This window comes from Harpia harpyja, chromosome 9, assembly GCF_026419915.1.
Source record: "Harpia harpyja isolate bHarHar1 chromosome 9, bHarHar1 primary haplotype, whole genome shotgun sequence".
Taxonomy (NCBI): Eukaryota; Metazoa; Chordata; class Aves; order Accipitriformes; family Accipitridae; genus Harpia; species Harpia harpyja.
Window position 1 is genome coordinate 7,439,461 of NC_068948.1, and position 12,140 is coordinate 7,451,600.

At 39.4% G+C, this 12,140-nt stretch overlaps 1 protein-coding gene across 1 annotated transcript; it reads right to left on the reverse strand.

Moving 5' to 3' along the window:
* Positions 1-5,497: 5,497 nt before the first annotated feature.
* CLEC3A (C-type lectin domain family 3 member A) lies at positions 5,498-11,922 on the reverse strand. Its single transcript, XM_052797337.1, has 3 exons — positions 11,706-11,922; positions 9,506-9,586; positions 5,498-6,175 (listed from the first exon to the last, which is right to left on the reverse strand). The coding sequence occupies exons 1-3, from the start codon at positions 11,818-11,820 to the stop codon at positions 5,784-5,786; spliced, it is 588 nt and encodes a 195-aa protein (XP_052653297.1). The 5' UTR covers positions 11,821-11,922; the 3' UTR covers positions 5,498-5,783.
* Between the last annotated feature and the right edge of the window lie 218 nt (positions 11,923-12,140).

A 12,140-nucleotide genomic window follows, 5' to 3' on the forward strand; every position in this document is an offset into this window, starting at 1 on the left:
AGAGGGGAAGAAGTAAACAGAAAAAGAAGAAGAGTTCCTTTAAAGAAGAAAGTATGCATAGTTAAGCCCCCCCCCTTTTTTTTTTCCCCAGAAAATAGTGCCAGAACTGTTAGAGGTTTAGCTAAGCCTACATGGGCCAAATTCTGCCTCAATTTGTTAGCAGTCACCCAGCTGTTAGGACAAATATGAACAATCTAAGATGATGCATCACATTTTTATTTTAAAATGTGATCTTCAACAGCCTATCTGCAAGTTACTTGGTCAGCAGTAAGGCTAGTCTGATTCATGGCAGATACTTCTTTTTCATGTGTTGATAGTGACCAGTAAGAGGATCTGTGGCTCCTTGAAGCAGATTGTTTGCCTCTTTCCAAAGGTGGAGGGACAACGCTTGTACTAATGAGAAAATTCTTATGCAGGTCAACTGAGGCACAGCAAACCCCCTATAGTACTTTTGTTCTGCATAGCACATTTCTCCTCAGAGAGATTGCAAGGCAGGAAGATACCTGCCTGTGATGCAAGTAAACAGGCTTTTTGTATACAGGTGGTGCCTGTGCATGTAACCCCCATCTGTGTCCTGTGCTCACGAGCCTTCTGCTCCCAGTGGGCTAATCCAGCTCCTACTGAAGGCTTTGAGCTCACCTAGGTACACATATGCCTTGTCTCCTGAGCAGAGAGAGATGCTTCCAGCTGGGATGCAGAAATTTTATCTGGGATTACATCCTCCAAACCCCTATCTTGGAGTCTGGTACGAGAGGACTTTCTCCTTTTATAAACACCCCTACAGTAGAAGGAACACAGCTTTCCCGGTAGCACAGCCATCTCTGTTGTCTGTAGAGCTGGCTGAATCCCAGAAGAAGACTTAAATTGAAGATTAAGACAAAGAAAGCTGAAATTTGAAACAATTTCCCAACATTTTAATGGTTTTCCAGTTAGTTTTAGTTAGGAAACATTTGACTGTTTTCCATTTTTAAAGCTGCTGCTGAAATCCACAGCACACATTAATCCATCAGACAACCTGTGCCTCAAGCACAGCTGAGAACTTTTCCCTGCAACCTAGGCATTCAAGTGGGGATGGGTACTTGATGTATGCTAACAAGCTTAGGCTGAGCTTAAATATGAGCAGAGGTTCCAGCTGAGGTCCTTTAGTTCCTGTGGGAGAATTTGTCTTGCTTGCTGCTATTCAAAGGTAAGGCTTTCTGAGGTTGTTTTATGTTGTTCATGGATACAATTGTTGTCTTTCAGTAGTTACTTGGATTTAGGCAGTTGTAGTGTGTGATTCAGACAAACCATGTGCCCCTGTGACGTAGCACAGGTGACTTCATAACTGGTCTGAGCTTACTGTGATAACATCAGTGCCTCAGAAATAGAGTGCCCTACAAGATACTAGGATGTTGCTGATGGATGGAAGGAGTTTAACAAGGTTGAATTTTGTACTGGTACTAGGGTGAGTAATCAAGAATAGATCTTTAAAGTATTTTCAATTATAGACCTGGCTATAGAAGCAAACTTCTATGCTCCTAGAAAATTTTCCTTCCCAGGGGGTTAATGAGTATGCATGAAGACTATGGAAAATAACATATGGAGAAAAATAAATGGAAGGAGTAGAAGTCAAGAGAGAAAGGTGAAAAAGGTGAAAATACCAGTAAATAAAAGTACTGTGCTTATATTCTTGTGTGTAGGGCCAGGTCTGGGCCTGGCTTTGAATTGTAACTTCCTTCCATTCCAAAATCCTCTATTTTGAGCTTTATACTCACCACTAAGCCTTCTAATGAAGGTCAGGGCAAATCAGCAAGCCTTAGGCTCTGCTGTGCAGTTTGAAAAGCTTGGGAGATGCTCCTGAGGATCTCTTGGCTAATATCAGACCTTTGCCTTCAGGAGCAGACCAGGGAGGGTAGCACAGCTAAGCTCTGAGCTGGACTTTGGTGCTGGCAGTCTTTCTTCTGCCTCAGACTCTTCCCTTGCTGGCAGGCAGTGTCAGCAGGCTCACTAAGATGAAGATCAGCCTGGTTCAATACACACAGGCAGGGCTGAGGTGGTCAAAAAGAGAGAGGAAGGAAGGAAGCTGATTTGTTGAAAATCCTGTGAGATGTAGTACAGCTAAACCCAGACCAAATGATACTGGACGTGTATCACATGTAACGAACAGGATGAAAGAGTTTCTTTTTCTGACAACCTCTTTTAACTACCAGCTCTTATGCTAGAAACAAATTACTGCTACAACACATAGCAAGGCAGAAGCAAAGAGATGTCAACACTGCAAGGGACAACCTCTTGCTCTAATAAGAGATGAGTTGCCTAGGGATGGAACAGAGAATGGTGACCTAACCATATGCCACCCTATATGGTAACTTGACTGTGAACATCTTCTGTTATCGAGTCAAAAAGGCTCGGGAGGGAACTCGCTCACTTAGGTGCCCATGGCCAGCTTTGCGTTCCTTTAGGGTAGGAAGGTGGAAGAATGAGACCTCCCTTGGGGCGAGACAAAGGAGAAGGGAAATCCATGGACACATCAGATGCAAGGTGGGAGGACAAATATAAGTATGAAATAAGTGGGGAGAAAAATCACATGTTACTTAACCTGTTGTGAGGCTGCAATGCAAGGAGTGGTTCTAGGGTTTTTTATGTTATCATATCATATATTCAGGGCACCATTCCTGAGGTTTTTATCGCAATGACTGCTCGGTCTGTCAAGATAGAGTCCATGAAACAGTTTGAATTAAAAAAAAAAAAAAAAAAAACCAACTTTTTTTCTGCCTAAAATGAAAATTTGCTAGTATTTGTCACAAAAATTAAAAAGAATGTAGGTTTAGCAGCTCAATGTTAAACACTTTTGAAAATTAGTATAAAGTCTTTCAAAAAATTTTATTTTCTATTTTCTTGCAAAGATGCTAGTACATGTTTGGACACGTTACATTGGACCTTTTTCCTTTAGCAAGCAGCTAGAAGCAGTATTTGTTATGGCAATCTCATTTAAGTGGCACTTCAAACTTTGTAAACTCTGCGTTTTCCTGTTATACCACTAGGTGTGAGTGTTGGAGCTTTTTCTGTTGTTGGTTTTGCAGTAATGACTATAAAAGTTGCTATCGTGTGTCCTGCTGAATTCCCAGTCGCTCAAGCAATTCCCAGCTGAACCGTGATGACTATCCAGTGTGCAAATGGAAAATCACTAAGTGACTGCCGGCTCCATGATACAGCACCCGTTTGCAGAGCAAAATACCCCAGCTGCATGTGAAACTCTGGCTCTTACAACCATTTTGCCAGCTGTACATGCATGTACTGGGGAGCGGGGTCCCTGGTGCACAGTTTTGTGTGACTTTTGCAGAGATGAGGAACCCAGAGTTGGAATTTGAAGGGAAAACGTCACTGGGAGACCTCAGAGGATTTCAGAAACGAATTGTGAGAGGCAGGTGTAGAGAAGGGAGACTAATCTGTTGAATGGAAAAGATGGGCAATAGCATGTTTAACAGGAGAGAGGAAAAGTAGGGAGCAAAGGTCGGGAGACAAGAACTGGTGCAGCAGCAGGTCGGAGCAGGCCCACCAGGCAGCAAATACTCATCCTCACTCTGAGCTCACTTTGCTCAGGCACATTTGGTCATTGAGAGGAAAGATAGCGGCGATTAATTTGACAGGATGGTTTGTCTCCCTGCTGTGTTTCCGCTTTGTTTTCTGTCTGTCTTGCTCCCATTGCAGGCATTTCTGGAGGAGTTTATCTTCCTGCCATCACCTCTCCAACTCTATCCACCTATGTTTTCCTCCATCATTTTTTCCTGTTTACTTTATGTCCCTTTGTTATTTCTTAACTAAGCATTCTGCTGGGAATCTTCAAATTGATTACTTATTTCCGTTTGGTGGGTTTTGTCTCTGTGCAGTAAATCACTACTAAACAAATAGTTATTTCTGTCTCTGGTGTCTGTATCCACTGGTTGATAAACATCCATCAATACTATCTATAAATGGTTTCAAATCCTGTGTACAACTTTAGAAGCTTGGCTGAAATAGATTGAATAGGACATAAATTTATAAACTCCTCAAAGGTAAACAAGTTCTGGAATTTGTGGTGAATTTTCAATTTGACTGTAGCTGTAGAGATATGCTGAGATACTGACCCATTTCAAACAAGCCAGAGGTAAAGAAGCCATACAAAATTACTGCAGACTTTTAATCATATTAAAATGTAGGTAAAAGGAGTATTGAACCCAACCTTAGCAAAGGTTGGTAGATTTTGAAAGAAAATTGGAGATATTTGGGAACTTTTTGCCCCTTTATTTTAACTCAGGAGGTAAGTAAGAGAATTCAGAATCAGGCCAATTTTACAAAAACATTAAGTGTTGGAAAATGAAATTAAGTACTACACATTACAGTGGTGCATTGAACAGTTGCATCTCATACAGGACTTAGGCAAGCAGGGATCCAAATTTTGTCCTGTGGCATGTAGGTACACTAGTAAAAATTAAAAGTATAGTATAATGTGCCCAAAGATGGTACCCCTTTTGAATCCTCAAGAAAAGTCCTAGCAAAGAATGGCCTTCACATGGAAGCATAAGCTGTCAAAAACAATACTACAATTAAATACCAGTAATCATAAATTTATTGCATAATTTAAGAAAATCTTGCACAACTAAAAGACAAAAAGTAGGAATTAGCCTCCAAGCAGCAATATATTTAAATATCTAAATGAAATTCCTTTACACAAGAGAGAAACTGCTATTTATAACATGAAGGCAAATCTCTATCGTGAGGTTAAGAAGAGCAAAAAATAACCAGCGCATTTTACTTCATTTTCAAATGTCAGGAGTTAAATTGGGAAAATTTGCATGTGGCTAAATGAGCTGTGGTTTGGGTCCGCTCTTTTGTGCCAATCAGGTGTGCTGCAAGCCGTGTGGAAAGAGGTGAATGAGCTGTGATGTTGTGCCCAGAAAGGGGATCCTTCCTCTCTGCTTGTGCTTTCAGGCAGTGTTACTGCCTGAATTACAAAGCCTCTCTCTGATCCTGCAGGAAAGAAGGCTTTTGCACATCTTAAGGCGTTACATAGTAGAGGTACGATCTAGTCTCAGGCTGGTTTCTTCTGTGGGAATGTTCCAAATGACATCTAATATTTAACCATAATTGAGACATTTAGAAGCAAACATGTTTAGACTAACTGATGTTTTAGAACAGCTACTTCCCCCATTTTCTAGCAGTTTATCACTTTTAACTCCATGTAGTTCAAAAATTAACATCAGATTTTTCTGTTTTATTTGGCTTTCTTAACCCATAGGTAAAACTCTTGGTCACAGATCATCCTGTTAAATTCTGTAAGGATGACGGCCATTTTTCACAGGAGCTCACATAATCCCAAAGTCCCTCTTAAGCACTGGAACTGAAAGGATCCCTACACCTCATATTGGCACATGTCATGATACAGCAATCTTTTGTAAACTTTCAATAAATTCACTAGAATTCTGAGTTCAATACTATCCTACCATAGAGATACAAAGTACAGAAATAGGAGGTGAATTCCAGCAACGAACATCAGGCTGAAATAACATGCCAAAATATGAAACAACGTAGGTCAAAACTTACAATATATTCCTTTACATAATGAGAGCACTCACTAAACATAACACTTTTAGCATCGGAATAGAAAATAAATTAATAGAGAAAACTTCTGTTTCAGGAAAGAGTGAGTACAATGTAGGAGATGGATATTTTTAACTCGCCACTGTCTAAGTGGGAGGTGTTACTAACAAGCAAAACTGCATGTTAATAACCCAAAACATAGTCATGGTCATTTGTATATGTAATTATGGGATCAGAAATTCACAAATATATCTTTTGGCAGTACGACAGACTTCATCCACCCACTTGCCTTGTGATGACTGAGAAAAAAAGACACAGTTTTCACGCTTCCCCCCATTTGGTTGGGCGCGATCCCAATTGAAGTACTGTAGAGCCATGCCATTGACATCGACAAATTTCCCTTCATTTATCATGTCATTGACACCCAACCAAAACTCAGACACTCTAGGCATACTTTTCTTGCCATAATCTCGAAGAGCGTTTGTTTCATCGTTATTCCTTGGGATAGCCAGTGTCCCTCCCTTGGCTATGCAGTCTTCGTTGGCTTCATGAAAATGCTTGGTGCCTTCTGATACGAGGTAGCACTTCTTATGGGCCTTTGTCCCACGAAGACAAACTGTGAATAGATATTGGTTTGCATGTTCAGTAAAAGCTTGGGCTATAGCTTTGAATAATGTTTCCTAAAATGGTAATCTTCTAAAGGTATGTTGGGAATTAAGCAGACAAGTCCCTCAGCAAGTGAAAGGGTCTTGCCTCCACAGAGTGGGCCTGAAAGTAGCAGTAAGATCACACTTTCCTGCTATTCATCCTGTTCCCGTAGGACCTTGTGTGCAGCCAGCATGTTGGCGTGCCTTTGGGGAATCTGAACAGACTGCTCACAGGCACTTTGCAAAGCACCTAGGACTACAAGGGATGGCCAAAAGCAGAGCATGCTCTTACAGCTGCTCCAGAGAAAAGGAAGGCCAGTCATAGCTGTGATCTTAACACCATGAAGTGCTTTGGAGATTCTTTCCTGTGTTTATGCTGATAAACCTCAGGCATGATCTTGAGCCCCAGATTCCCTCCAGCAATGTAATTCTCTCAAGGATTTTTTTTATTTTGCTGTTTCAGAACGCTAAAATGTAACCCAGGCCTGTTGTCAGTGTATCTTACATCGCCTTTTAGCAAATAGTCCTGCCTTCACACATTTTTACCTTATTTCATCAGTCTTAAAACTGGTGGAATGGATGAGGTATGGATATTTGTATTGTTGGCAGATGCGAGTTGGTCATCAGGAAATCTATACTTGGCTTCATAGTAGAGAGAGAGAGATCTAAAGGTCTTTTCATATTTATGATGTTTAAGTGCCAAAGAAAAGTAAAGTTTTATGAATTAACTAAGCCTAGTTCCTAGCAAACAAAGGTAGGACAGAAAAGTGCTATTTTAAATGTGTCCTGCTCACATGAAAAATATTGTTTTGAAATTTATAACACAAATCTCTGCCTGGATGATTGATAAAAGTATATTTTCACCTGCAGAAGAGTACACATTCACCTCTTCAGTTCTTAATTTCTGGTCTTTCCAGAAAAGTCTATCCCTTCAAACTCTAAATTCAAATGAGATAAAGTGCCTTCAATCTATAAACACTTTCAAAAAGTGTACACTTATTACTGAGCTTGCATGACAATCTGAGTTAAATAATCTAAACATCTGCATTTATAAATCTGTTTGCTTTTAGTTCTACTGGAACATACCAGGGAAGTCTTGATGTAAAGTCCAAATGTACTAGAACATTAATTTGGCATATGGTCTGTAACTGGAATTGCCTTGCAGAACTGCTGTCAGAGTTCTTCCAGTCCAAGGTCTGTGTGGGCAGGCTTGCAGGAGTGACTCCTTAAAATTTGCTTTCCAGCTCTCCTAATGCAGATATGTGAAAAACTGATTCTCCTAAGGAAAATACTTGCAAGAAGAGAACTCTCCATGAAGGAGTGTTCCTTCTTGGCTGCAGAAGGTAGCAAAGGCCTTTAATAAACTCCTGTAACAATTATTTTTAGAATCCTGCATGGGACTACTTCCAGATTATTTCATTTATTGCTTAAACTCATCTTGTACTTATATTAGAAATATTATCGTGAAACAATATGAACATCTTCTGTCCTGATGTTTTCTATAATCTGTTTCTAATTCCTGTCATCTGTTCTTGTAAAAAAGTAATTATGTATCTGATCAACAGGATATGGAAATCCACTTTGGACCATATCCTGTATGTTTCAGTTTTTAAGTATTTCCAGTTGTAGTATTCATTGCATTCCTTAGCTGCATTTTCAGGGTCATCATTTTATATCAGGGCTTATCCTTCAAATTTTAACCTTTCCAACTCCTAATGGCCAAAGAAAAGTAATGAACATATTTGGTAAATGTTGAATTCTTTAATAAATTCATATTCATAGGAAAGGTCAGAGAGACCTTATCTACTTCAACAATGCTGCAGTAATGATAGAGACTGGCCTTCTTTAGGGAGAAAGTATGTGCTGCTAAAAGGCATGTAGCAACATTTTGTGGTATGTAGAAAGGAGACCTAGGAAATTCAAGCAAAAGAAGAAATCAGATTGTAATGTGTGTCTTGGAAATGTCCATAAGCTAAAAAAGCAGCTCCTTTTTCAAGTAGCACAAGGTCATTAATAAATGCAGTCAGAGCTAGAGGGGTGATAGATCTCTTTTTGCCAAATTTAGAATCCAGTTGAACAGTGTGGGTTCTGAATTTAGAATATAGCTCAGAATAAGTTTTGAGGATAGAAAATCTCCCAGCTCTGGTTTCTTTTCTAAGCCAGTGCATGATTACTCTCAAGCTCCTTCTGGAAGCAATACAAGAATTACTTTTAAACAAGAGTCACTTGTCTAGCACAGGGTCCCTCTTTTAAGAAACCTCTAAAGTCTTCTTATAAGAAATTTAAAATAAAAATATTTTGTAAAGCTCAAAAGGCTCTATGTAACCTGAGATGTAAAACAGGGCAACCCAGATATTACTATGCCTAAGGAAAATATGTTCTGTTTCATGTGAATGATGTAATTTCCTCTGTAGTGTCCTCTTGTACATGTTTAAATGCCAAGTTTTGTGCCAACAACTGTGAAAAAGCACAACTGTCTAGTTGGTGCATGTGTATTTACCCTTCTTGTTTTGTTTGGAAATTTCCATCTGGCTATTTAAATACTTAAAGGACTCTGCACATTTGATACAGGATATTTCTGAACTCACACTGGGTATTACTTTGAAGTTTCATGGCAACATTCACATTTGAATGTCACAAACTGCACCCTTTAAAAAGGCTCAGTCCTTTTAGCTTCCTTTTGGGGTATTCTCAACCTTTTCCATGAATATTTTTGCCTTGTGAGTCCCTGTTCATATCAAAGCTGGGGACCTAACTCATTGACCACCTAAACTCTCAAACCCAGCAACCCTCTCTGCGTTGCCTTTGATTATACCCAAAAATCACAGCTTGGGGTTGTGCATAACAAAGACAAAAGTAGTTTTTGCTCCAGATTAGTTCTTGCTCTTAGTGAAGAATTGTCACTTGTACGCCATTAGTTCAGACTTGATTTTACTTGAAAAAAATAATGCAGTAATGATAGAGACTGGCCTTCTTTAGGGAGAAAGTATGTGCTGCTAAAAGGCATGTAGCAACATTTTGTGGTATGTAGAAAGGAGACCTAGGAAATTCAAGCAAAAGAAGAAATCAGATTGTAATGTGTGTCTTGGAAATGTCCATAAGCTAAAAAAGCAGCTCCTTTTTCAAGTAGCACTGCTTCCTTCAACACTGGTCTCACCATTACAGCTATTGCATACCATGCCCTTAAGGTGTTTTATTTCTCAGTCACGAATCCCCATTAAAGAAAAGGATGGGTGTGAAGGAGAGAGGAAAGGCAGGGATAACTTTTGGAAGCCATTGACCAGTGTAAGCTGCTTTACCTGTCTGAAGTGCTTGCATTTCTTTCAGAGCATTTACTTCTCGCCACAATTTGTCAATCTGGGTCTTTAGGTCATCTTTTTCTTGAATAAAAGAAATATAGAGAAATGAACAGATACACACACAAAAATATATTTTAAAAATTATATGTTAAAAGCTGGTTCAAAATATCATGGGTTTCTGCATTGTTGAGAAATGTTTTGATTTCTTTTAAAGATTTTTCCTTAATGAAAGGACTCCTGTAGGGTTCCTATAAAAAAACAGGAGGAATGCACCTTTACCTTTCACCCTCATAGTTTGAACCTCATTTTCAGTTGGACTGTATCCTAGTAACTCTTTGAAAACCATGGATTGTTGTAGCTAATTTTTATTTAGCATGCCAGTATCTAATTTACAGCAAAACTTGCTAATTTACTTTTGAACCTGTACACCGTGGTGTATATATATGACATACAAATAACAGCAGGACACGAGTTGTGTTTATTCAAAGAAATGTTATTTCTGTGAGTATGAAAGTTGCACACAACTCTTGTTTTAACACAGTGAGGAACAACTAATATAATCCAACTTCACAGTCTGAATGCGGACAAGCTTGCTGAGCTGCAATTTCCCTCCCCAAGAGGAGCCTTCCCCTCTCTGTCAGTACAGAGAGGGCCTGGTGACTTCAGTCACACAAATTCAGGCTGAATCACCTTTTGTAGCATTTGCGAAAGCACCAAGAAGATGGTGGGACAAGAAAAGAAGCTGATTTGCACATAACTCCATTTTCGTGTCCTCTTTTCTATTCTTTTTACTTAATCATTATCATATTCCATCACCATCAAACAGCTAGCAGGCATGTTTCCATTGCACAAGATGACAATTTGACTGCAGCAGTAACCAGACCTTCAGAAGCCACAGCAATGAACATGAGGAATAAATAAGTTTTCACATGTAGCAGAACTAACAAAACCACAGTTCCTATAGATCTGTGTTACATCACCTAATCCTGCAGCAGCACCCCAGAAAGCTCATCTCTTCTCCATATTCCCTACTGCCTGTGGGGATAACCCCAGCTGTCCTTCATGACTCCCTCGTTCCCCAAGGCAGGACTCCCAGTTCCTCAGTCCATGTTACTCCCTGCCAGTCCCAGTTCACAAGAGCCCCTCCGTGTTCCTCTGCTTCCTGGAGGCAAAAAAGAGAACAAGCCGAGCTCCTGGCGCAACCTTTTCATAGTGGGACACTAATGCAGATTTTTTTTTTTTTCCCCCCTCCATAAAATATTGGGAAACTTATCCTCAGGAAGTCCATTCTTCTGCCAAATTGTTTTCAAGTTCAAAAGTTATTAGTGGAAGGTTGACAGACAAATGTGCTGGCAAAACAAATGTATAAGCAGCCTGTTGTTAAGACACCAAGCTTAAAACCACAGAGATTCAAAAGGAGAAGGAAGTATATATAACTGTATAGCTCCAGAGCAGTGTAATCATGTTGTACAATGGCATTATCAAAGCTGCGTTTTTTCATTGACTAGGAATTTAAATATTTGCCATTAGTGTAACCTCCATCATACCCTCTTTTATTAGAAATAAGTCTTTAAACTAAATACACAGACATTTCCAAACAACATTCAGCGGTTTTGTATTTGCTCTGCAAGCTTTGCTCTGGGAATTTACGCTTCATCTTTTTCTGCTAATTCTTTTTCATTAGTTTGACTTGCCATTTCACAGTACTTTTCACACAGGCAAAGCAATATTCCACAAATATTAGACAGACATTCTGTTAAAATTAGGAAATGGTACAAAACTCTGAACAATAACTCTTGGGAGACGGCATGTTTTATTCTGCTCTTTTCCACCACATGTACATAAATTTCCATTCTTCTAATCTTAGTCAATCTAACTATGTAACTAAGAATGATCGGCCAGAGTCCTTGCTCAGCTGTACCTGTGAGTCCTAAATAATGTTGACAGAGATGAATGGGCATAACAGAGCAAAATATTTACAACTGTTATACAGCTCTATTTCCATAACTCATTCTGGCACCTTGGCTTTGCTAACTCACATAAAAATATTTTAAAGACGGATATAATAGAGACTCAAATGTCCTTTGTCAATAAGCATTTGTTTAATGTTAGTTTCTGGTTCATGCGATGTTATTTAAGTACGTAGTAAACTTGTGTAGTCTATAAGCTTCTATCCCTCCTCCCAGTTAAACCCCAGTACCTTTTACTCTACGTTTGCTGTGCTTCCTGGTTTTGAATTTGGAAGCCTGGCTGATGGTCTGATCCAGCAGTAGTATGCTTATGAGTAGAAAAATCATAAGTCCAGTTTGTGCCATGTCTCTCTTAAAAAAAACTTAAGAGAATCTCTGGAAGTTTCTTGTTTAGCAGCTACGAGAGCAAGTGACATAGACACATCTCAGTAGGGACTGACTGAGGTCAGTTTTATAAAAGTGTAGTGATAGGGTTGGCTGTACTCCTTGCTTACGAAATGTGTTTAAAACTTAAGCTGGCTGTAGCATAAGGCACTCCCTTGTTCTCACATCTCATCTGAAATTCCTATTTTCATTTTGAGTTTAGCTGGGACAGGTTGCTTTTACAGAGGCTGGACCAGCACTGAACAGTGCACTGATTGCCACTAATAAGTGCCGTATCTCCT